Source organism: Apostichopus japonicus, chromosome 4 (genome assembly GCF_037975245.1).
Source record: "Apostichopus japonicus isolate 1M-3 chromosome 4, ASM3797524v1, whole genome shotgun sequence".
Classification (NCBI taxonomy): Eukaryota; Metazoa; Echinodermata; class Holothuroidea; order Aspidochirotida; family Stichopodidae; genus Apostichopus; species Apostichopus japonicus.
In genome coordinates, this window is record NC_092564.1 from 2,251,430 (window position 1) to 2,278,637 (window position 27,208).

At 37.5% G+C, this 27,208-nt stretch overlaps 2 protein-coding genes across 7 annotated transcripts in view; both read left to right on the forward strand.

The window, feature by feature from the left end:
* The window catches only part of LOC139966115 (uncharacterized), a 73,615-nt gene extending 64,775 nt beyond the window's left edge, over positions 1 to 8,840 (forward strand). For both annotated transcript variants that reach the window (XM_071968820.1, XM_071968819.1), the window contains exons 4-5: positions 1,252 to 1,433; positions 4,368 to 8,840. In XM_071968820.1, the coding sequence (XP_071824921.1) occupies positions 1,252 to 1,433; positions 4,368 to 4,676 (491 nt within the window). In that variant the 3' untranslated portion in view covers positions 4,677 to 8,840. The remainder of the gene's footprint in view (positions 1 to 1,251; positions 1,434 to 4,367) is intronic.
* Positions 8,841 to 13,690: 4,850 nt separating this feature from the next.
* The window catches only part of LOC139966116 (transient receptor potential cation channel subfamily M member-like 2), a 58,779-nt gene continuing 45,261 nt past the window's right edge, over positions 13,691 to 27,208 (forward strand). Inside the window, exons 1-2 of one of the 5 annotated variants that reach the window (XM_071968824.1) lie at positions 13,691 to 13,760; positions 18,275 to 18,609. In XM_071968824.1, the coding sequence (XP_071824925.1) occupies positions 18,466 to 18,609 (144 nt within the window). In that variant the 5' untranslated portion in view covers positions 13,691 to 13,760; positions 18,275 to 18,465. Of the gene's footprint in view, positions 13,761 to 18,274; positions 18,610 to 18,778; positions 18,798 to 21,778; positions 21,824 to 23,347; positions 23,500 to 26,582; positions 26,853 to 27,208 lie in introns of those variants that run through there. The other 4 variants (XM_071968829.1, XM_071968828.1, XM_071968826.1 and 1 more) reach the window with 4 other exon arrangements.

A 27,208-nucleotide genomic window follows, 5' to 3' on the forward strand; every position in this document is an offset into this window, starting at 1 on the left:
GTTGGACAGTGATGCATCATCAATTAATTTCTTCTTAAGTCAAAAATAATCTTTATTGTTTTTTATAACTAGAAATACTTAGAGTTACTCTCCATAATTACTTAATTCGAAGCTGCTCGACCACAGGCAACTAATTTCTTCACAACCGCGTAACTATACATGAAAGAATGTTCTTTCTGTGGTTGTCATGTTCGACAAAAAGATACCACCCGACTGTCAACACGGTCAATTAAAAACACCGCCTGAATATTTCTCGCTTTGGAATATTTTGGTAGGATTATTGTCTGTTGCATGAAGCTAACACCAGCTAACGGATAACTTGGGTTCGTTGATTCTGTTTAGCCGGCAAACTTTGAACTTTGTATTGATTTGTTTTGATCATGTTTGTTTCCCTTGATATTGCACAACATTTACCACAGAAGTTGAAAAAAAATTGAGCCTGCTATGAATTATGAAACTTTTCGTCGAAAAATCGCCGCACTTCTGATATTTCCAACAAACTTTAAACTTCTGAAGTTTGCATTTTGTAGTTTCCTATGAACTATTTTCCCGAACCTATCATCTCTTGGGCGGGAAGGCTGTGTATATCCAATATTGACTGATGTGCAGACAGCTATTTTCATATAATGTGAATTAAACTGATAGGAAAAATAAACAAACTCCACGCACTTAATTCACCGCCAGGTATGATTTATATTTAAGGACCTCACCGTTATTTACAGGCCATATATATATTTGCACCATTTATTGTAGCTGTATCACTTTAAAGATTGTACGGAGTTCTCTTTAGTTATGTCGAATGACGTCACTGCAATTGTGTTTCTCAAGGCCGAACAGAGGAGGTTTAAAGCTTCATCCCGGATTAGATTTCATCCGCATCGTCTGACACTCTAATCCCTTTGTTATTCCTGATAAATTAGTCAGCGTGGGAGACAATATATTCTCTTCACTTTTACAGAACTGTGAGAATACTGCCTTTTGCTGCCCATAGCCTTTATAAAGCCAACCAAATCCAAAGACAACTATAGTTTCTTTTCTTTCCAAAACTAGTGAGAGGGAGGGAGAGAGGGCGGCGGCGTGGGGGAGAGGGGGGTACCATATATGGATATGGTAATGTTATTCCGGTCATCTTTATTGGGTGATATATATAGTCAATATAATGAGTAACGAAACACACAAAGTGCTGCCATATTGCTTTGAAACCTTAATATATATATTATATTTGTATATCACTTTGACTTTCTTTCTCAGCCAAATCTCCGACTGATCAAACGGGGTTTAAATTAGACCTGAATGCCAAACCACGCAAAGAAAGGACAGCATTTACTAAGGACCAGATCCGCGAATTAGAGAATGAATTCGCCCACCATAACTACTTGACAAGACTACGAAGATACGAGATTGCAGTTACCCTTAACCTCACCGAAAGACAGGTGAGCTTTACATATCCGAGGGAAAGGGTAGGCGCAAGACTGGGGCGTAGTGGGTGTAAACTAAAACAGCTTAGAGAGGGGATGTAGGGTACGTTTGGTGGCCGATGGAAGGTAAACATTATCATGAGCCAATTTAGTGTTATTCTGATCTCATTTTGGAGATTATGGTGATACCTCTGTAACTCATGTTATGTAAACACCTGCATATACGCAACTATCTTCATAAGCGGGAAACATACATAATTTTATGTATTTCTGGAGTGGGTAATTGGGATGTGAGTGGTTAAATATAATACAATGCATATTGCCCCGTGTAAAAAAAAAAAAAAAGTACAGGCTATACATTCTTAACCTTGCAATCCTTAACATTATCAATTTCTGATTTTACACATGAAAAACATTTGTAAATTATTACCACACAAACGTTTACTACCGCGGTCAATGCGTCAATTACAATATAACAGTCGTGTGGTGATTACCTCAACAAATCGATAGCTGTGTGTTATCAGTTCATATATCTGAAAGGGATTTTACTTAAATAGTTCACGATGAAAACCGACATTAATCTTGAGCAATATAGTAAATTTACAGGAAATAACATTGGTATTGATATGTCAGTGTTCGGATATCTCGGTAAAGATATCTTCCCTTTCTGGGTTTAAATGTGGTTAAACAACCTGCTACAATCAGTCCCACAGGAAACCTTCAAACCGGTCTTTCGTACTTTATAAAAAGTGTTTTTTTCTTGTAAAATATAAACGAGATAAGAGCGATTGTTATGCAGTGAAGGAAGCTTGTACCATTATAGCACAAAACAAGTGTGGGCAAAAGCTACTTGATAAAGTAAAAAATCAAGTCGTCAGCGCAATTTGTAGAATTCTCAAAAACTGTAGGTTATCGATTTTACCTCCAAATTTGACTTATTCCTCGAAGATTGGAGGTTTTCTCTTGAGATGTAGATAGTTTAAGAATATATCCGTACAGTGGGCAAAATATATGTAGCCTATACCTATTCATTCCATTGAGTATATATATATATATATACTAATTCGTGGCAAATCGGGTGACCTTTAACACTTAAATACTGCAAAATATCTCCATGTGTCGGGCAATAGGGAAGATAACTTGTCTATCAGAAGTTGGTTTGTAGAAGACGGTACATATCAATGGTCAATGGTTTCATTTAAGGAAACGTTTGGTAACTGTCGAACCAGTGAGATGCTGTTATACCAGTTAGAGTACGCAGCTCCAGGCTGGGCGAACCATGCGTTGTACACCGGCACATTTTGTATAATAGTCCACTCCTTGTTTGTTGTCTACTTTTCTCGTCTTCGTTTACTCATACTTTTGCTAAGGTCACGTTTTAAATCACCTATGTGCACCGTAACGAGATTAAAAACAACAAGAACAACAACTCTCGACCACAACAAACCGTTAGAATCTTCTTTTAGATGCGATAGCATGCATGCAGTCAATGTCGGTTTAGTTCATCAAACAGGTTCATTCAACTTGAGAGTATCCTATATGGTTATTGTCTTCATACCTTCAATTATCAGTGAGGCCAAGGATGCACACGGAAATACTGATTTATCGAGGACCAATCACAAAGGGTGAAGAAACTGTGTCAAAATGATCTAGGAATGAATATCGGTCACACTTTGATTACAGAGAAAACAAATTTTTGTTGAAATAAGTGTTCTCATTTAACATGGATACATTATATCAGAGATTGTCATTGGCATCAGATAATCTAATTATACTAAAGGAAATACATGGCAGTCAATGAGGTGTTGATGACCTACGATATATATATACGCACTCGCAAAGGATCGTGATGACACGTGTAGACTAATATTATAAACGGTGTTGAGATGATAGAGAAATCAGAAGAAAAGGATTTAGTTACGTTTAATGTTATCACAGTTAATATATTAAAATTAAACTGTATATTTCTGCCACTCGTTATACTGCACCTCGGCTAAAGCTTTTGTGAAAACTGTGTTTCAGTAGGAACAACACTAAGTGACTTGCCAACTTGTTTAATTTATGAACGAGTGAAAGATCTTCAACGGCATAAAGAGTAGGTGCTACTAGAGATGGGGAGGGGGGGCTGGGGGGAGTAAGTTCATGTCGTTCTGCTTTGACACTTTGTTAAGAAATTGGTTTGTGAGTTTAAATGGTAAACTTTATGGTAAACTTAAATGGTAAACTTTATCATTTACAAAAACATATGCTAAATATATATCACTGCTAAATATTTATCACTGATATTTATCTATACCTCTGAATTGATAAAGTTACTTAAAAGAAGCAAAAATCGCACTGTAAATATGGTGTTTGAAGACTCACAGCCCCCCCCCCCGCCCCTTGCAACCCTTCTTCCCACATATCCTAGATGCCGAGTGTGTAATTCAAGGTACAATACCCTTGGACTTGGAAATCCTTCGACACATGAACATCACATGCATGTTTATTCGTAATCACGGATCTGTGTTAATTACATGTGTTGACCAATGTTTTGCTTTGAACATAAACAGCACAGACCAACATTAACAGGTTTCATACTGTTGTCAAATACTATATCATTTTAACTTGATATCAGGAAGTCGTATAGCCGCAATCCTATAAGATTTACCAGTCATGCGCCGGCAAATTTGTTACACATTTAGATCCGGGTGTGGGCGGCTTTTCCATGAAATCAATGGAATGTTTGAAGTATAGGTCGATAGACAGGTATCTGAATGTGTAAAGGTAAATGCATATACTGTTTTTGTGTGTGTGTGCGTGGTGCGTGTGTGTGTGTGCGTGTGTGTAATTAGCCAATGTTTAGGCGTGTTACTTACACTTAATTTTGTGAGGTTTACTACAAGGCAGATCTGACCGCTAACTTCGAGCTAGTCATTACTCATTTCCTTTTGTTTTTATCCATCACAGGTGAAGGTTTGGTTTCAAAACCGTAGAATGAAGTGGAAACGATGCAAGGGAGCCCGTGAGAAGGAATTAGCCGAGAAACGACTGCAAGCGATGGAAGCGAAATTGGGGCTTCCACCTGGTACATCAAACGCCATGAATGTAAACAACACGTTGCCTGGCAACCTAGCCAACACCACAAATGAATCCGACAGTGCAGACGGGAAAAATATGAACAAAGCACGCGCAATGAGTAACGGAAGCGCAGACAGTTTCGACTGTGAGTCCGACAACAGTCCTCCGGGATCGCCGCCATTTCATAGCGAGATTTGAAACTAATTTATCGCGGAAAATTAACTAGACTGAAATGACATGACGTGCTTTTTAAAGGACAATTCTCTAATCTTAGCAACGAAGGTACTGAAAATTGGTCCTTCGGGGCTGATTCATTTCCAAGAGAAGATTAAACTGTTCTGCTGGTATATTACCAGTCCGATACAGAAATGTCATGAAGTTTCCCTGGCAACCTATGGAACGCCGAAAGGGAAATGTATTATGCTTTTTACTTCTATGCTGTCTGTTATCATGTTGTTGTATCTTTTGATGTTGTTGTCTCATTTAATGTTGTTGTCTCCTGCAATGTTTTTGTCTCCTGCAATGTTGTTGTCTCCTTTGGTGCTGCTGTCTCCTTCAACGTTGTTGTCTACTTTGATGCTGTTGTCTCCTTTGATGTTGTTGTCTCCTTTGATGCCGGCGGCGCTGTTCACTTTTATGACGTCAAAATACGTATACAAATTCAAAGAATTTAGTGCTTCAGAACTAGCCCTACAAGATGGGCTAGTCGGTCTCTCTCGGACATTTTGGCTAGTTCTGAAGCACTAAATTCTTTGAATTTGTGTACGTATTTTGACGTCATAAAAGTGAACAGCGCCGCCGGCATCAAAGGAGACAACAACATCAAAGGAGACAACAGCATCAAAGTAGACAACAACGTTGAAGGAGACAACAGCACCAAAGGAGACAACAACACCAAAGGAGACAACAACATTGCAGGAGACAACAACATTAAATGAGACAACAACATCAAAAGATACAACAACATGATAACAGACAGCATAGAAGTAAACAACATAATACATTTCCCTTTCGGCGTTCAATAGCAACCGAGCAATCATTACTGCACACAGTCGTCTGCGTAAGAATGATGCTGTCAACGACTTGAAGCAAACATCAAGTTTAATTTGTGTTCCGTTCAGTAAAATCACCATGCTTGCTTTGGTTGTCATAGAGATACCACCTGGTTTCCATTTTCTTTCCTGCAAACTCTAAAGACAGACTTTCAAATTATCTTTTTCCTTTTGATCGGGTTTGTTATTTACGCTGAGTAATAGTATCGTTCTAATATTTCGCTTCAACGTGGAAGAAAGTTCCAAACATGTGTTAACACACAACAAGGTGTGTCTTAAACTATGTCCTTCTAGGTCATACATACCAAACTAAAAAAGAAAGAAAAGTAAATTAAGAAAAAAAATAGAATGGCAAAAAGAAAAAAGAGGTTCAGTAAGAATTTCCCTTTTTGGTGTAAATTATGCATTTGAGCGTTCCTGAAATCGTGGTATTTTGAGAGTTCATGATTACATAACAGTGCAGCCCTGGTGCAAGGGAACTCCGAACTGGAAAGTGATCAGTTTGACGAAACTTCTGGAAAGCAATGAGGCGATATTCTTGTAGTTATATTACTTAAGAGATTACTGCTATTGCAATATGCCAGGGGCTAATAACGGTGCTAGTCACAAGAATGCCTCAATGTACGGAATCATATAAGTAGGGATGTTTGTTTGTTGTGGAGAGGGGTAGAGCTGTGTGTTATATATGTGGAGGGAGGGAGGGGTGGGGTCACATGAAGAACAATTGTTTGGACAAGAGTGAGACTGCATAGAATCAGAGAGTTATCAAGGAAGAAAAAGAAGAATTACCAAGAAACCAAAATGACATACGAGATGTTGTTACTGAAATCTATAATTTAAATTCAATATTAAAATTCAAAACTATTTTATGGTGTTAGAGGGCAATAGACATGCTATGACCCATAGACTCTTATTTTACCATATGCATTATGCATTATATTATGAATATTTGGAGCCTGGCTTTACAACAGTCTGAATGTCTCATCCTTTGTCTTTTGCACACTGATCAAACCAATATACTGTGTCTTACATAGATACAAGTTACATGTCTTAATTTATACAAGCTCACAAATAGGCCATGATTGGACGAATCGTTGTTTTATTAATTTTGTTTCATTTTTATGCGGTCTGCATTGAAAGTACTTTGATCTATAAAATTAGTCCAATTCTACTCTCAGTGTGAACATATAATGAACTAAATTAACACTATAGTGTTGAATGGCATAAAATTTAAACACTTTGAATGAGCCAGGTCACCTGGTGTAAGTCGGCATATTTCCCCTACTTTACTATAACCTTGGGTGGCGCCCGCGATTTCCGTCTTGTGACAGCATTGTAAGCTGAACTCGTGGAAATATCATGTGCTGTAAATCCACGATTGATCCTACTGTGTGTAAACAACCAAAAAACAAAACATCTTTCATATGTAAAAGCCGACTTCTTTGTTTTAAGACAAACCGATATGAGGTTATATGGTTACACGCACTTTAAATTATCTGACTGTTAAGCTCGATCTTTATCGAAGAATTGGAGAGGTCATGGTGGTTGAAATAATTTTTTTTCGAATCTTTTATACTACGCCTGTATTAGCTTAGGCTTACAGCCTAACGTTTATTCCATAAGTCCACCTTAGATTTGAACATCATTCAGTTAATTTGCAGAAAATAAGTGACACTATTACGATTTTGACAACTCCATGGTTTATCTGTTTATTCTTTTCAAGAAGTTTTAGCACTTGCTTGCTAATTTCAAAACAGCCGTCTTTACTTGTATACCTTTCAGATGTTTGGATATGGTGACGTCATCATATAAACCGTCGTTCTGTTGTTGTTGATATGATGACGTCATCATGTATACCGTTCGGTTGTTTGGGTGTATGGTACCTGTTCATGGTATGTTAATCTGTTAAAAAATTACTGAACCATGCATGTGACGTCATCAAAAACCTGATATGTTATAGCTGCAGATAATGTGTAAACTGTACTGGTATTTAGCCGCTATACCTCTAAGATTACCAATGTTAATAGTCACGTTACCTTATTATTGACTAATGAACCTTTTTTTTTAATTGGTTCACTTTCTCCATGGCTGTTTTAAAAATGACAATCGGTAAGTTTGTCAGCTGTCTTCGATGACATATACTTGATGATGGGCTTTCTGTAGTTTACATTATCAAGCTAACAGACTGAGATGATGGAAAGTAGGAATAAAATGTCAATTTGGGATCATTGTGTCAGTTAAAAGAAAACGTAAGAAGTAAATGACCCAAGTGTGATAGGAAAGACAAGCTTAAACTATTTGAGCATCATCTCTTACGATGACTCTCCCTAAAAGCAGTCAGAACTCTAGGACACACGGGAAGGGAAGGGATGGTAACACCATATGGTATACATGGGTCGGAGTGGTGAGGGGTGGTACCACCATAGCGTATAGATGGGTCGGAGTGGTGGTACAGAACGTCCAAGTTAGATTTCATAATATTCTCATCTCCTCGACCTCTGTTGTCATTACACTAGTTAAAAACTTAACCAGGGCGTTTTAGCCGTGGTAGGGGTACTAGAGAGGGAACTGTATGCCATCCATGGATTCAAGTATACCTACTTTTCTCCGATGAGGTGATACAATGGTGTGTGTATATATATATATATATATATATATATATATATACTTTTATAAGTAATAAGTGTTGTCCTGAGGTATGTCCCCACCCCCAATCACACCCCTAGCTGACACCACATGACTGCCTTGTTATAGACCCTAAATTGAAAGGAACCTTATGTGCAATCATGCAAAGTGTAAACGTGTACAAACATGTGAACTTCAGGAACCAACCCAGAGTCCGAATGGCTGCTAAGTTCAACAAGGTTGTTCTGTAAGGGTGCAAAGACCTCGCGAACTTTAACCCTTAGACCGGAGAAGAGATAATGGCACTCTTTCCACCTCTCTCTCTGTTCCCCTCTCTCTGTGTCTTTGCATAATTTTGAAGTGTATCATTAGAAAAACAAGATTGCAAAACTTGAGTTAAAATTTGAAATTAGCCACAGGCTTAGGAAAACAGCCATTTGTCAGCAATACTATCCAGCTCATACCCCGTGTGCGACATGTGCGCATTGGTAGTGTCCTTGTTGACAGATAAGTTCATACTCCGAGATATTTTTCTTCCTTTACATTTCTTATTTATGAATTTCTAAGCTTCTACGCCACATTGTAAAGTTTTCTTTTTAAGTTTATTATTTTAATGTATATGTACATACGTCACGGAGGCTAACACGGAAAATCAAATAAAACGAAGGTGTGAAAATAAGAAAAATTCTTCCTGCTGTTTTCATGTTTAGAAATGAGGAATTTTTACCTCATTCCTTAAAGCCAATGTTGACATGTATTTTCATGGAATGGCGTGAGAGAGTTCTTTCGCTATATGTTTGACTGGGTTGCCTATAACAACTCAACGATAGTGTCGAGTGTTTAGTACATGACGGGTTTTTTTTTCTTTAAATGGAAGAGTGCCCATTTTGCGAGACGTTCATCTGGTTCCCGGGGTCACGTTTTCCTATCCGAATTCGCTTCCATGTAAAAAGTTAAATGTCAGAAATTATACACCTAAATAATGATCTTATTCAGTTTGCCGCCACACATAAATCGCTATCCAATTGTAAATGCTTGAGAAAACCTGTATAAATTTGTGCGTGGTTCATACAACACAAAACTACCATGTGATGTGATATGTCTTGATCGATCCACATATATTGACCTTATCCAAACATATAATGTGTTAAACCAAAGATATACTATAAAGATATAACCATCCTCGACTAAAACTGTTGACAAAAAATATCAAAGGTATTTTCATTTGCATTGTTGACTGAGTTTTAGCCTCTACAAGGATTGTGTTTGCTGCATTCATTTCCAGTCTTTTCCCTCGTCCTCTCCCCTCATCGCCTCCCCTCACCACCTTGTGTGTGAATATAACAATATGACAATTTCATTATAAGAATGAATCTATGTTGAAAGGAGAAAATTAAGTGAAAACTCACTCGCTCAGCTTACGTCAAATATAGAAGTGTGTGAACACAGAGATTGTCACAAAAATCATGAAAAACGTGCAAATATATAGATATACAAAAATTGCTAAAAATGCTTCAGGGTTTCATATACATTTGTAAAACGTGACCTTGTACCAGTTTTTGGTTATTGTATTGTTCCATCAAAAGAGCCTGTCTAATAGTTCATCCTCCTGCCCCTCCTCCCTCCACCCCCTCTTCCCTCTCTTCCCCCTCCTCCGCCTACCCCTTCCCCTCTTCCTCATACATTCGTGCCTCCGCATAAAGGCTATATATAACGTATATTCCATTGGCCACTATGACAAAACTGAGACGTTGGAATAACGATTTCGTGTAACATTTAATCGTGTCACGTACACTACTTCATAGATTTATATGATGTTCCTTGAATTGGTCAGGATTTTCAGAATTGTATAGTTTATATATATATAAGAGTATTGATTGAAAGTGGTCTTGATTAAAAATAATAGTTGTTGGAAGTTATTCGACTACCTCACCTCATGACTTTAGGCACGATTGAAAACTCTTCAACTCATCCTTGGATAACCATTCCTTGATATTTTTCACCAGCGACCCCACCCCCTCCTAACACGAATGAGTGTCCAAGCCTACCTTCACAAACATACTTTTTGCTTTACTACAATCGAACCTCAGCCTCAAAACTTTCCACCCGGATGTCCATTTTACAGCTGACTGGGTTACAGCATTAGTTCTGTCAACAGCAAGTATACGATCAAGCATTGTTTTATAAAGTTGTGCAAAATATATTATGTTTATATTCAAGCTCATCAAACTGAGAAAGTATGTTGTTTTGCTGATGTGAAATCCTATACATTAAGAAAGTATTCCCGTCTCTTAATCTGATCTCTCTTTTTAGTATTGCGTCAATTGCAACAACAAAAAAGAGAGTATATTTCTCGATATGTTGATAAAATGATTTACATATAGTAAAAAAATATCACAGGCAATTTTCACCTCGATTGCCCACGTCCGAAATGTACCTCCCACTTTGGCTGTAGATAACATAAGCGCTGTTTGTCATATGGACAAATGTTTGTGAATCCATGACATAAAAGTTTGCTATTTGTTGGAGGCAAACCCAAGCTTCGTCACATTTGTTACGAGGAATCCACCCGACAGGCCGGACCCTGAGAGGGTTGCCTCAGCTATTAGCAACATCCGTTGCAGATTCCAATGACCCGTCGGTTCACATTTCATGACCAAGATAAATCAGTTTATTGCGTAATCACTTTGATATTGTCTTTTTCCATATCAGGTGATGTCCTATTCATGACATTGCGAGCCAAGCCAAGAAAATGACGTCATAGACTAAATCTGGATCGTACCATACGCCTTATATCATGTACACTTCCTTTTCGTTTTTACTTATAAAGTGTCCAAGGTTTTCAATAATTATAATAACACACAATAGACCGTGTATGAACTCACGTATTGTTGTTAAAGTATCCATCCGCAATTACATCGCATATTATAGTAATAATTTTCTTAGTCATGAGCACGTTCCTGATGTACTTGATTCCCCGCATTTTGAAATGGGTTGTTGCTTTTAATATTTTTCTTGTTCATTATCCCCAATCCCCCATCTGCTTCAGCTTCCCTAGACCCCCACCCCCTCCCCACCCTCTTCTCCCCGCCAACATTTGGTTGAAACTAAACTATACATTGGCTACATATCATGGATTAATTTAGTGTTAAACATGTCTGGAAAGTAGGAAGGAACTATAAAGTCAATCCATAGTCAGTCGCACCCTATCCCATCTCTTTCAATCGTCCCTATTATTTCTATTCTGTGGACGGGGGAGGTGGAGGAAGGGGGTGGGCGGTAAAGTGAAAGTGTATGATAGCATACATTAGACGAGTAGAACGTCACACCTGTAAACCAATGTACAATAACACTGCACACAAAACAAAAACGGGAGATGGGGACAAAAGAAAAGGCGGAACTTGCAAAGCGAGGGCGCTCTTCAAGAAAAGAAAACACATTTTCAAAGGCTAACTATTTTCGAAGGCGAGCGCATGTGGACAACAATACCCTTTCATGACCCCAAGACACACAGACGTATGCATACAGATACAAATACAAGCCCTTAACTATAAAATTCTTTTAACCATAGAATTCTTATGAGGGCTTGGAATTCTTTGTTCGAAGTCTAAATACAAAAAAAGTGCACTTGCACATACGAATTGCACACAAAGGACCAAAGATATATTCACGTCTTTTAGTTTAGTTTAGTAGAAAAAAAGAATCAGGAGGGACACTCAAGTCCCCATCAAGGACCCTATAGGAGAGGGAAAAAAACTGAACACTCAAACACTCAGACCCGATTGCTTAAAGTGCTTGTCCAAAGCATTCTTAAACCCATTCACACTACTTGCAAGTACAACTTTCTCAGGCAAACCGTTCATTCACAACCCTATTAGAAAAAACGTTATGCCGAATATTAATCCTACTTTGTGACTTTTGGAGTTTAAGACAATGACCTCTGGTACAACTACTATTAGCAAACATGAAAAAGTCGGTGAAGGATAAATTGTCAAAACCATAAACAATCTTGAAAACCTGAATCAAGTCCCCACGTAACCTCCTAAGCTCCAGTGTGGTGAGATTCAACAGTTGTAACCACCTATAACAAGGAACACTCTTTAAGGAACTAATCATCCTACTCCTAGTAGCCCTCGTCTGGACCTTTTCAAGTACTTCCTTATCCTTAACAAAATATGGTTTCCAAGCCTGCACAGCATACTCCAGATGAGGCCTAACTAACTGCTTATACAGCCTAACTACAATGTCCTCTTTCAGAAAACTGAAGTTCCTCTTGATCATACCTAAAACCCTACTACCTCTTTTAGCAGCTTCGAGACAATGTTTAGAAGGTTGCAGAGATGAGTCAATATAGATACCTAGGTCTCTTTCAACAAGACCTCCTGTAACTCCATACCATTAAGATTGTAGGTATACTTTTGGTTACTACTACCAATATGCATCACCTTGCATTTATCAATATTAAAAAGCATTTGCCATCCCTGAGACCAGGAAAAAAACCTTATCCAAATCCGTTTGAAACTTCTCAGAATCGCTTTTGGAAGAGACCTAAGAATACAAATTGGTGTCATCAGCAAACTTGTTAGCTGTACACAAAATATCTCCGTCAATGTCATTTATATAGGCAACAAACAACAAGGGACCCAAAACAGACCCTCGTGGAACCCCACTAGTAACGTCCTGCCAAGAAGAAGCTCAACCTTTAATTACCACCCTCTGTTTCCTATTACCAAGCCAATTCTCGATCCAAGAGAGTAAATTCCCATTGACACCCATACTCTTCAACCTAATTAAAAGACGCTGGTGAAGAACTTTATCAAAGGCCTTCTGGAAATCCAGGAACACAACATCTACAGACTTCTGCCTATTTAGTGACATATTCGTGACATTCTTAGCACATATGTTAACTTGAAATATAGCGAAAGGACAATGAACTTGGACATAACATATATTGTGGAATCATGATACACAATTATCAAGAGGACTGGGGGTCGATAGTGGATCGATACTTTGGTTTTTTGCCCAGGTTTCTTTCTTCGGTGACTTAACCAGGGGCGTAGCCAAGGGGGGGGGGGGCGAAGGGGGCAGCCGCCCCCCCTTGAGCATATTTTTAAAAAAAATGTTAATGTTTTTATGATATCGCTAGTATTTTCAAGAGAGAAAATGCTAAGATGCAACTTACAAGGCCTGGGAAGTGCCATTTCCAGCGATCTGGGAGGCATTTACAGCCAAATTTTCTTGTACGCTTCGCGCCAACTTATGGTGGCGCTACGCTTAGATAGTTTGCAATGCCAAATCTACAGTTTCGCCCCTCCCTTGGCAAATTCCTGGCTACGCGCCTGGACTTAACTCAAGTATTCATATAATGTAAGTGATAAGCTGATATCTTTGCTTGACAAAATGCGTTGTCTGGTGGATTCAAATAACCCCACTTTCATTTTACGGACATTTTAACGTCGATAAAGTCCAGACACAGGGCTTTGGAAAATGATAAAAGAGGCAAGGAAAGGGGACGAAGAAAAAAATGTATTCTGATATAACGCCCTCTATTTCTATGGCAACCGATTATTTGCAATATTACGCAGAAACAAGAAAAGATTAAAATGTAGGTACTTTTTTTTATAACTTTCAGCGAATCGTTTCTATAAATAAACAGATATTAGAATATTGGTTATAAGTGTCCTATCTATTGCTAGCACTTTGCTGACTAACATGTAGCCACCTCTTTACATTTGTCGTTGAATGGTAATCTAACGTTAAATTATTCTATCCTATCACTAACACTCACTCAGCCATAGGCCTATGACTATTTAGTGTAACTCACTAACGTTGAGCTAGCCTAGTTCCGCGACGCCAACTTAGTAGATTTATCATAGGGTTGAAAAGTTGCTCATTGACTGCTTGAATCCACCCCTTTTGACAGGAAGAGTAATATTTGACAGAACTAAGGTCGCAAAACAAATTACCCATAGGCTAGGCCATAATATACCAGGCTATAGTCAGGCTAATTGCCAGTTTAACGACAACATGATACTGTCATTACTGATTGTACATAGCCTAGGCCAATGGGCTGGTCGAGGCCGGATCTAGTGACATTCTTCCATAGTACATACCGCCAAACCTTTCCGATATAGTTTTCGCTCCAGTAAGCGGGAAGGTACATTTTAGGAATAGATTTTACCGTGGTATACAGAAATGTATCGGTGAAAATTTCTTTGAATCAAGGGCAAGGATAGGTACACCGTCTTCAAATGTGACAGTTCGCTGGTTGTGCATAGACTGATTGTAGTTAAGACAAGATTGGGGAATTGATACACAGTCTTTAATGTTCAGGTTGATTGAATAGTTTAATTGTAAGTTTGTAAGAGTTGATACACTGTCTTCAAATATATAAATAGTGGTTGAATAAATCAAATTAAATTAGGCAGAATGTTTATTAAAAGTTCTGTTCTGATTGTCGATTTTGTGGATTTTTGGGGGCCTAGGTAGAGTGACCTGAAGCAATATACAACTTGCATATAAAATGTACCCACAATTATGTGTTCTTTCCGCCATACAAAAAAAGCTTTACCACCATGACGGTAACATGGCGGAATGGCACTTTTTTTATGGCGGAAAGAGCACATTTACTATGGCGGAAAGTACCGATGGCGGAATGACACGGCCCCCGTCTAGGCCTGCCTTGTCACAATACACAATTGATGGAATATATTGTGATTAGCTTATGTTAGGAATTTGTGTAGCCTAGTGTCATGTTTCCTTCCCCCAAAACAAGATGGAACCCATTGTTCATGAGGTAAATACGGACTTCCAACTTCCAAGAATTGATTTTCTGTCCAAATTTCCAGTGTAGTCTAGCCTAGGTCCCAACACTGTAGCCTGCAGGCCTTAGGTTAGAGTTAATGTAGCCGGATGACTTCGTTTTGTTTCGTTTATCATTTCATGTATGAACACAACAGATTCAACATTATAACATTAATTGTAATAACAGAAACTACACGAGGTGAAAGGAAGTGCACAGAAACCTGACAGGGCTTGAAGATGTGCACTTAGGTATACAATACACTAAAACATCGAAAAAATGAACAACTACGAAGACTAGCAGTTCTAAAAGAGACAGCTAGGTTTAAACCACAAAGTAGAAAATGGGAATGGAAAACACCCCCAACCTCCCATTAAACCCAGTCCCATTCCCCACCCATGATAATTTAACAGCAAGTTGATATTTAAAGAGACATGTAACAAAATTTTACATTCTACAACATCAATCCAAGTACCGCAATGTAAACAAGAATTGGGCTTGCACTTAGTAGCTGTGAACAAAATAACACAAGATGGTTTTTCTAAAAGATTGAATGCTTGGCTTAGCGGTAACAGAATAAGGAAGAGTATTCCAGAGCCTGATTGTACGGTTTCAGAGAGTGTTATATATAGTTTGGATGTTGTCTTGATGCAGGAATGTAGACTGTCGAGTATTGTGGTCATAGATCGAGAAGTTGTGTGAAAAGTAGTTTGAGAAGTAATCAGGTAAAAGGTCATGAAGTGATCGGTAGGTGAAAGTACAGTAGCGATACTGGTGTTCGTTATGTCAGTAAGTTTCAGTAGGTTCAGTGACTTGAATAAATGATTTGTGTGGTCACGAGGTTTGGAACAAGTGTATATGTCTGATTGCATACTTTTGTAGTTCACGTTTAGCCTGTTCAGTTGACAACGATCAAATAACCGAACGGTAGTTAAGGTGGGGGTAGATTAAAGTAAGAGAGATTGTACTGAGAGCATTTCTAGGGAGCACATTCTTCAGCCTTCCTAGAATACCAACGCCTTTAGCAATCTGAGATGCAAAATTACAAATATGGTCGCTCCACGATAGCTTAGAATCAATATAGACACCAAGGAATTTTACATTATCAGCACATTGAAGATTTACCATCAATGGAAATATTAAACAAAAAACTACCCCGTCTGGTCAAGTCATTGAAGACCTAAAACTTGTTTTTGCCACATTTAGTGAGCAAACCAATCAAAATATTACTTTTAAGTTCATGACACACCAACTCCTCGAGGCGATGTGGGTTTTGATTCACTGAAGAAGATATTTGTCAGCAAACAAGACAAGTGAAGCATTCTTACATACATGAAGTAAGTCATTAATATACATGATGAAGAGAATGGGTCCAAATATGGAACCTTGAAGGACATCACATTTTTACCTTTGAAAGAAGTGGATTGCTCTTTGTTAGATAAGTACAGTACAGTAGCTACTAATCCAGTTATGTAAGACCCCTCTGAAACCATAATTTGCTAGTTGAATAAGTAGAATTTCATGATCAATGATGTCAAAAGCTTTTGACAGGTCGAGAAAAGTCCCAATGGAAGTTCCATTTTTACCTGAACCTTTGTTGAGTTTGTCCATGGTGTCTATAAGAGTAAGTTCTGTAGAGGGGCCGGGACAAGCCATACCGACAACTTATTATGTTTTGGAATGAACGAGTAAACCCTTTTGTACATACAGTAAGTCTTTCTAAGATCTTTGACATACAGGGTAGGACAGAAATGGGACGATAGTTAATGAACTTCTTCTTTACACCTTGTTTGTAGATAAGAATTACCCTAGCTACTTTTAATTTATCAGGAAAAATGCCACGAGCAAATGAGATATTTAGACTTGCCAGAGTAATAAGTTGCAGTAACCAAGGCTACAGTACTTTGGTTAATTTCAGCTGTTTTCAGTTAGCAGCAGAGTGATATCAAGCACTATCACCTGGCCACAGTAACTTAATCAGAAAATGGTTTATACTTTTAAAAAAGACTGAATTGTAGCACTAGGGCCAAACCTTGGTATAAATGTACACATTTATTATGTGATAGTGCCTTATTAATTAATCTGCAAACTTTCTTGCTTCTACCTACAGGTATTACAATGCTACAATATTTTAAGGGGATCAGATTTTAGGCTAGAGCTTTGAAAATGTTACACACGTACTGTATCTACTGTATGCTATTAATGTGAGTCAACAATCTATGTAAAGAAAACAAGTCTTTGGAAGTTAAATGGCAATGTAAATTACTGTTTTTTCAACCAGTTATATAATTTGAGCCCTAAAAAACTTTGTAGGAAATTTAAGAATCTCAGTCTTCAGTTGTTGCTTTGACCATATATGAACCATTTACACACAAATGTTGCACAGATTTTTTTTTTTCAATGCGGAGAGAACGAACATATGTGAAGTCAATAGAACATTTTCAAAATCAGAGATGCTAGCATATCATATTAATATCAAACATAAATTGTCCAAACTCATGTAACATTTGTGATGAAATTGATGGTTCAGATATATTACTTGATGGTCTCAGAAACAATACAATGACAGCTTAATCCTACCAGATTTCTTGTCGAAACGGACTGTTATGTTAATGGTTTGCTCACATATGATAGTTTACAGTATAGCACAAACATTGCTATCTTAACACAGTTAAAATGAACATTACCAGTACTGACTAGTTTCAACCATTTAACAAAATTGAGCAACATACTGAATGCACTGTGTGTTCATTCAGGGAACTTTAAGGATGCAAGGATGTTGGTAGGCAATGGGTAAGAGACTATAAGCCAATGAAATCATTAGAAATGCCATGGATTATTTTTAGTATTTATCTCTCTGTCATAGAAACATTGTTACAGTAGCTTTGTACTGAAGCATTGCTACTTGTGGTCGATTGTTATGTTTTATATTTGTTTCCAAGCAATCACCTGTTGAATTAAAAAAAGGTTGGCGTGGAAAAAAAAAGATATGGTGCTTTTAAGAAGACGAAAAAGGACATTGAATTAGAGAAAGGTTAATTTGTTTGTTCATGTTTTGTGTAGGCATATATGTGTTAATACGTGCGTGTGTTTCCCTAGAGAAAGCAGTTTGGAGAATTGTCGCCCCTGTCTAGCATGATCTTGCATTGGGGAGGCAAAACCCAGCATTTGTAACAATGCTAAGTGCAGATAGGCAAATGGAAAAAAAAAGAGATTTATATTAGCGTTATAACAATTTACTTTCATTTATATATATTGATCATGGGTTTTTTGAAAGTTATTCTATTTTACTTCCATTGATTTTTGTTTTATTGCAGGTGATTGCCAGGTCTTTCAACAGAAACTTGTCTTTCATTGATTATCACCTTGATCCTTTTCCCCAAATCCTTGAAAATTTACCAAAACCTATGATCATGTATAGTGCAATTATATTTTTGTAGTTTTATCTACACTTTTCAAAACATTTGCTGCCTTGAAATTTTTTACAATCATTAAGTCTAAAAGCCAAATGCCAAACGCCACCATTACAAAATTAACTAGTAAAGTTACTCCCAGTGGCATGGGGAAAAAAGGAAACAAACGTCCAGGCTTCAAGAAAGTGCGAAAGAGAAGAACATCATTTGGGAGGAGCACATTAATACATTATGAAGAGGTAAGTTTCTTTGTATCTCTCAGCTGTGTAGACTTATATGTAAATACGTGCGTGTGTTTCCCTAGAGAGGAGCACATTAATACATTATGAAGAGGTAAGTTTCTTTGTATCTCTCAGCTGTGTAGACTTATATGTAAATACGTGCGTGTGTTTCCCTAGAGAGGAGCACATTAATACATTATGAAGAGGTAAGTTTCTTTGTATCTCTCAGCTTTTTAAACATTTGAGTTGGCATGATCTCACTTGTTGCAAGTTTGTTCAACTCAAAGATGAATACAGTAGGTGCTCCCATATGCTGAGCTTTAAGTTGAAACAAGGATGGGTTGGGTTAATAGAATGATATGATTCGGAGATTACGGTTTGTAGTTGAAACTGAGGAAGTATGTATGAGTATCACTATATTTACTTTATTTTCATCTTTACCTGTCTCCTCACTACAATACTACTCTTATTTGAATGTGCCTCTAGAGAGTAATGTGGGTACATTTCTAGCATTGTACATTGTGTACCCTCCAGAGATTGGTCACTTCCTTGTCACCCACCCAAATGCTTTGCCTCTCTCTTTACCCTGAAATGCCTGTACATGATTTTGGTATGTGAATTCATTATCATAATGTGTCTGCCTTCTTTTGGATCTTCCCAAGCCAGGTTGCCATTAAGTTTTAAAAGTGTCTATAAATGTCACTTGGATTTAAACACTTACACAACCTACTTTGTTTCCTTGGGTAATTGTTTAAGTTTTAATGAGGCATCCCGTGTAACGATACGCAGAACACAGGATTATCTAGTCTCTTCATTGCAATAATAAATGTGGATTACAAATTTTTGTGAATAGAGAAATTGCATAATAAATCTGAGCAACAAAGGACAAAAGGCATTTTAAACTTGTTAATCCATCGAAGACTTCACAGGTTACTCTGCAATGCTTCCTTTGGAGTACAATTCTAGATTGGCAATGGTGGAACTAACTTACACATAGATAGCAATTCATCGACAGAGTAGCAAATTGTGTCTTTGTGTACCTGCAGACCACAGTAGGTATTATTTCACTAACTTCTTTCCACCTGCCCCTCCTTGCCTAGATCCCACTCTCACCTTTATGCTGTTGCAGCTGTATTGATACTTCTCTGTTGAGAACATATGACTGTGTTGTTTCTTTTGCGATGCAATCTTTAATATTAAGTCAGGAGGTCCCTCTGGAGGTCCCTCTAATGGACCTGGTGGTCCCTCTAATGGACCTGGAGGTCCCTCTAATGGACCTGGAGGTTCCTCTAATGGACCTGGTGGTCCCTCTAATGGACCTGGAGGTCCCTCTAATGGACCTGGAGGTTCCTCTAATGGACCTGGAGGTCCCTCTAATGGACCTGGAGATCCCTCTAATGGACCTGGAGGTCCCTCTAATGGACCTGGTGTCCCTCTAATGGACCTGGTGGTCCCTCTAATGGACCTGGAGGTCCCTCTAATGGACCTGGTGGTCCCTCTTATGGACCTGGAGGTCCCTCTAATGGACCTGGTGGTCCCTCTAATGGACCTGGTGGTCCCTCTAATGGACCTGGGGGCCCCTCTAATGGACCTGGAGGTCCCTCTAATGGACCTGGTGGTCCCTCTTATGGACCTGGAGGTCCCTCTTATGGACCTGGAGGTCCCTCTAATGGACCTGGAGGTGCCTCTAATGGACCTGGAGGTCCCTCTAATGGACCTGGGTCTACCTGGATATTTTTTCTCATAGAACTTGTACTTTACAGTAGAATGTGATTCTAAGGCTTGCTGTCAATTCTTACTATTTCCTAAAGTTTCAGGTTATTAAAATATCTATGGTGCCATAGATTTCTAAAGTGATAGTCAAGAGGAAATTTTATTTTATTGATGAATGAGAAACAGATTCTTAGCATCCTGGTGAAATTTACAAGCTGTAATTCCTACAAATTTCTTGAGATTGATATAGTTGAAATTGTTAAAGATTTCAACATGAAACTTTGCTTAAAGTGAAACTTTGTTTCAACCTGGGATTAGATCTATAGGGTTCCAACATCAATTTATATATATACTGATGAATGTAGTGTTTTCACATTACATATATCCCAATTTTCAAATAGGAAATTGGATGTAAAATTTTAAAGAAAGACATAGTAAGTTGTCTGTGTTCATCTTTGTTCTGATCCTTCAGAATTATTCATCCTACTTTGTCGTATCTTTTAAAAAGACAAATTGACAAAACTTTTGAATTGGCATATAACATTTTACAAGTTTGCTTCTGTTAGGATCGGCCGGTTTATGTCCCTGTAGATCCAGGATATAAACACTACTAAGTACTGTAGTTGTTTAAGTTTGAAGGTGCCTGCAACTTTCACAAACTTGTATGATTCATAGATCTGTGATGTGCAGCTCCACCAGTGTCTGTAATTGAGGTTTTGGCAGTTCAGTACGTATTCCCTTAAATGCGCTGCATTTATTGATGATGTCCTTGCCAATTGACACGTCTTGTCAGTAAAGATTCAGGAATACCATCAGCTTGTTATGATGTGTGACAAACTTACACACCTTTTGTTGGAATGCACAGTGGCTGGTGTGAAAATTGTCATGACAGAGTTGCTATTTCATTGACCATGTACAGTAACACTGGAAAACTACAGCAGTGGAGTGTAAACAGCTACTTGTGTAGTGATTACTCCTGTACTAGACTGTTTGTCATCATTGTCATCATCAACTTGTTTTGTTGAGTTTGATGTATTAATAAAGTAAATAAGTGGCATTTATTGCAAAAGGGTTTGCTAAGCAAAGTTCTGTGGAACAGTGGAATCTATGCCACATAATATTCAACTAACTGTGTTTATCTCCTAGATATTTGTATATGGAATAAATCATGTCATTGTTTAGGCCTAGAGGACAAATACTGTAGGTCTGTGATAACACCATTGTGTTTGAAAGTTTGCTATGTGTACATGGATTGCACACTTGGAAATTGAAAGGAAAGGAAAAGCCATTCCAATGAAGTTTTAATGCTCAAGTTAAATGATATATATTGAACTGTTTTTCATATCCAAGCAATGTTTACATTTTAAGTGGACTGAAGAACGCTGTTGTCAGTTTTCAGCCATTCCAATTGAGGCTGCATTATATACAGTATACATACCCCAAAGGTACTGATCATAACTTACTATACCCATGGAACAGTGCTATTAATATGACATACTACTTTCCAGAGATTGTTAAGGTAAATTTTTATGAAGTTCACTAATTAATGCTTTTTACCTCTTTTCTTATAATAATTTCTACTTTTATTGAAATGGGAAATTGTTACCCTCAAGCAATGTGTTAAATTATACCTTATGTATGTGAAAAAATTATTCCTAAATATAATTATCATTTTGGGGGATGAACAAGCCATGTATCTCTCTGTCTTTATGTAGTATGAAGGTTCAATTTTAGGGAAGACTTATCTTCTTATATCCTATAAATAACTGCCTTTTTCGAGTTGATTTTGGGTACATTTTTCGATGCTATTCAATATAGTCCCTTAAAACAAGGTACTGTAGTGTACAGGCCCTCAGATTCACTAGTCAAGTCAACTTCCTTTTCAAAATCATGACATTCCAATATATAAATGCTTTTTACATAGATATACACTGTATCCATATGCAACTGAGTATGTACTAAAATATTGCTCTCTGGGAATTCAAAGGTTGAAGATCAAATTAAATTCAGTTAGTTCAAATTTTATATACTGGGAGTCAGGGCGTAAAATCTAGAACATTAGTGCCTGTAACAGCTCCTCAATCAAATTACAATCTTATTTTGAGTAACCTGTTTGGTAGTATTTGTACAATTGCAGGTCAAATGCAATATGTTGCTTTAAGCACCATGAGTCAGAAATGATTGTTACGCTATCTACTACTTATCCTTCAGATCTTTCTTGCACTTGTGTAAATTAGCAACTTTGATAAAGATAGGGCTCTGTATAGCTGCCTAGTGTATCACACACAGTATATGGTACAGTATTGTACCCTCATAATTCACAAATAGGCTCATTTAGGTTTGGCTTTAAAGTTGTGTGTAACACCATCGGAATTGCAAAAATTTGGAAAAGTAGTCTGGTTATAGATATGTTTGTATTTTCCACTCTTGTTGAGTTGCATTCAGAGGCTATGTAGCTGTCGTACCGCAATTAAACTTAAAATTGCAGAAGAGGCCAAAGTTAAGCATAGATGCTCCTCAACCCATCTGCTAGCTCTCACTGTGGAATGGTCTTGTCTCACCCAGGATTTTCAAAAATGCCTTAAATCACATCTTCAATTCCTTCAGATTTGTAGATCATCAGTAGTTTATTTTCATCCTCTTCAACATCCAAGCCTAAAAAGGGATGATTATGACGACTCAGAAATTGCCCCAAAACTTTGCTAATCTTCTGAGTCACCATCATTCCTTTTTCACCCTTGGATGTTCAAGAGGCATTTGGCTTGCCATAGACAACATACACTACTCTATTTGTGGTATGGTACAGTAACTAGTATTGTAATGTGAACTTTGAGTTTGTTTCATTTTCTTGTGTGTTAATCATCTATTTAATTTAATGTGTTATATCAACAGTTGACTTAATGCTCATTTCAACTATGATGGTTCACACACAGTAAACAACAACTGTCATTGTCAACATCTCTATACTGTAGTACACATGTGTTATTTAGAGATGATTATATAGTGGTAAACCTACTCTACTATATATAGGTAGTACAGGAGTAGACATCTTCAGATCCTTCTCTGCTGTTTAGGGCCTACAGTTACTGTAGGTTAAAGGTCGTCATGAGGTACAACAACAGGTCAGGGGTATCTCATGAGCTGATGAAAGAAGAAGAAACTCCATTGAGAATTTTGGAGATCATTGCTCATAAGGTATTTAGTAATTGCTCGGTCGTACTTAATTTTCTAAGTTTTAGTTTCTGCTATGTATTACTGCCATACTTCTCCTCTAGGTATGCTAACTATATTACAGATCTAGTGCATTGCTTCTCGTATAATATTACAAAGAGACAAATAGAGAAGAAAAAGCTGCTCACAAATTGTTTATTTAATATTGCAAAATGTCTACAGTATATGTACGGGTAAGTGTATAGAAATGGATAGGCCTAGCATTTCAATCGTAGGAGGATCATCTTTGGCAGCAGGCTGTAAAACGAAAACAGGCAGAGAAACAAGTTAAATAGTACTGTAAGCAGATGGGACGTTACAATGGTGATATTAAAGATACTGGATTTAATACATTGACCGCTGGTTGTTATGTTATAGAGCACTCTGGGTGATTACTATAGATATAAATAAGAATTTAAGGTTTTTGCACTCCACGATGTATACGATAACAACATTTTGCCCCAAAGCTTATAACTACAATTTCACAAACAATATTCCTGTGATGTTATCAAAGGCATATTAGATGACATCTAATTATAAATATTAATTAAATATATACCAATGTAATGGCTGGAGGAATCAATATAGATTTAAACTGAATAATAGAGATCTCTATAAACATTGACTGAGAACCAGAACTATGAAATCCATCTAGCTTTCACCACCATATTAATTAGCTCTATTGATCCAGCTTAATACAGAGTTTATGTAATTGGACAGTAAATCTAATAGTTTCTTACTGTACACATCTGACATATGTGCAGCTCTTACTCACTACCTATTGTAAACTATCTTGACTGCAGGTAGCAACCTTTCATTCTGTGCTCCTGTCATGCAAAGCTATCTACTGCCCTCACATCTGCAAAAGTATCTATTTTCTAGTACAGTACAGTTCCATCCAATAATGCAAGGAAATTCACAATGAACAACAATATTGAAATTTAGCCGGTTATAGAAGTCTTTTTGGCTTACTGAACCATATTTGAAACAGATCAGGGGAAAATTACTGTTATGTACAACTTTATGTTTGTTTCCTCTTTTTGAATGCACTTTTAACTTTGTTAACTTTTGAGAATTTCAAAATAAAATAAAACTGTTAGCAAACTGCTTACCCACTAGAGAGCCTGTGTAATAGAATGTGTAAAAGTAAGTTGGCCTGACGTTTCGATCCTAGCAGGATTCCTAAGGTAGCTGTCCTGACCTAGTACGAATCAGCAGAGAGAGGCTGTGGATGCAACGCCTTCGCACCTTTCAACCTCATGGGCTCAACATTCAGGAAGGACATGACTAACTTTTCTTCTGTCCCCCCTCCTTCTCCCCCCTTCCCTTGTTCCCCCACCCCAATCACTCCTCTTCTCATAGCTCTCTTCCACCCTTTTTTCTCCACACCTTTCTGTCTTTGTCCTTCTCCAGTTTATTCCCCACCACCTTCCCTTAATCCTCTCTTTGTCCCTCCACTGTTTATCTCCTACCACTCCTCTTTCCCTGTTGGTTTCATTCTTCTTCTCCCCATCCCTTGTCTACTAATCCCCTCACATCTATCTCTTTGTGTTCCCCTTTCTCATTAACCTGTCTGTATTCTGTGCCTGTTTTTGTCCCTTCTGTTACTGTTACTTGTCATTTAGCCTTTGAAGAAGATCCTGCTAGGATTGAAACTTCAGGCCAACTTAGGTTAAACATTCTGAGAATTTCAACAAATATGCATAAATGTAAATATTATGTATGATGTGTAACTGCAGTACAGCAGCTAGGACTATAACCGTTGAGTTCTAAGTTCAACTTTTTTTTCAATATTATGCCGCCCAAAAAATGCCATGTACCTTTAAGTTCCTACTAACATTCACATTCAAACTCCAAATCATCAAGAAAATAAGGTGCAGTTATGACAATGCAGCAATATAGAAAGATCACTTTGTGCCTACTATGCAGAGGCTTGCATTACAAAGTAATGTGCACTGTGTGTGCATTGCATCAATTGACCTTTAGAGGTAGCTGCTAAATATTCAGATCACATCATATACGATTGTGATGCCATGCTTTTTTTAAATTAATTTCTAGAACTTTTAACAAGTATGTTCCCATGGTAGCAATTTGATAGGTGTGTGTAACGTTGCGTCTGTCCCTTTGTGTGAAGACATGCACATGGAAGACAGTACAGAACGTTGCATGGCTGAGTGAAGAACCTAGGTTTCTGCAGTCAAAAGAGTTCAATATGGAAGTAAAGAGTAGGTGTGGTATTATTCTTTTATTTTATTTATCTCTTCGTGTGGCTGTGATGATTTTAAGCAGAATGTCTCCTAAATTTTACTCTCCAAATTGATGGATTGTTTTTCATTGTTTTATTCCTCTCCATGTGTATAATAATGTATGCGTATAGGTTCATGCACTAACTCTTGAAGAACTGAGTTAAAACCAGCATACTAATTAATTAATTAGTTACTAGTTAATACCAAGCATACTCAGTGTAATGTGAACGGTAGCTTGTTGTGTGCAAGAAAGTACTAGTAGTTAACTTGTCATCAATCTGTTTTACAGTATAACATTAATTAATTAATTCAGTAAACTTACAGCCTGGAAGAAGTGATCACTCCTACTTTACTTTCATCAGCCAAGGTTATAAAGCATTTATAAGGATATAATGATTCCCAAAACTTCATTGAATTACAAGTACAGTATACACAATGTGTTGAAACCCAAAGTTCTGTACCTACTACGTTGTGCTGCAAAAAAAAAACAACTCCTGTAATATTTTGCTGCATATATATGTAGATTTAGTGTTATAACTAACTTAATTACCCCATTTCAGATTAAAACCTACATCATTTTATACACAAGTAATGTCCAGTTTATGGTAACCACAATTAAAATTGACCACAGGATCATAAATAACTAGTTCAGTAGTTTGCATAAATCTATGAAAGTGGTCATCCCCATTTCACATCCCTTTTGCCCCATAAAACAGGAAACAATACAATCAGGGGGAGCAGCAATCATGTGAGCTCACCGAAGTGTAACAACTTGTGACCTGCTTGGAAATTGTGTAGCCCTATACTGTAGGTGACTAGTCAGCCATTTGTGTGAAAAAAAAAGTGATAGTCAATAGTGTCCAAAAAGCAACTAAAGTTTGTATCTGTCCTGGAAGTGAATACATATGGTGTGTATCAGTTAAACAGAACATACAGGTTTTCCAAGGTTAAGGTGGATCTACCAGAATATCAACTATTAGATTTGTTGATTTAATTCTTTGTCAAATGATGTCTACTTATTCGTCTGATGATTCCGATCTAGAGTCTGAGGGAGATGTGGACGCCATTGTTATAAAGGCTTTCATTGATCATGTAGGTACAGTGTTAACTGTCTGAAATTATCAGGATCCTAATTTTTGAAGTAGTCTGAAAGTTTATGTGGACTCTACACTATTTGTCCTAATGTAAATTACAGTGTATATATATATATCAAGTACTTTAAAAGCTCTGTGTTGTAACTTGTAGGCACTTATAGTAGTAGTACTGTAGGCCAAAATGGTTCAATACTTCATGTAGAAGTAGATTTGGTAGTCAGGGAAAGGAAAATGGAGGAGGTGTGACCCAGAGGGAGTTCAAATAGACTCGCATTTAGATTGGTCTGAGCTTCTTCCCTAGATCAAGTACAAAATTTAGATGAGAAATGGTACATCCTGAGGTATATTTAGGCT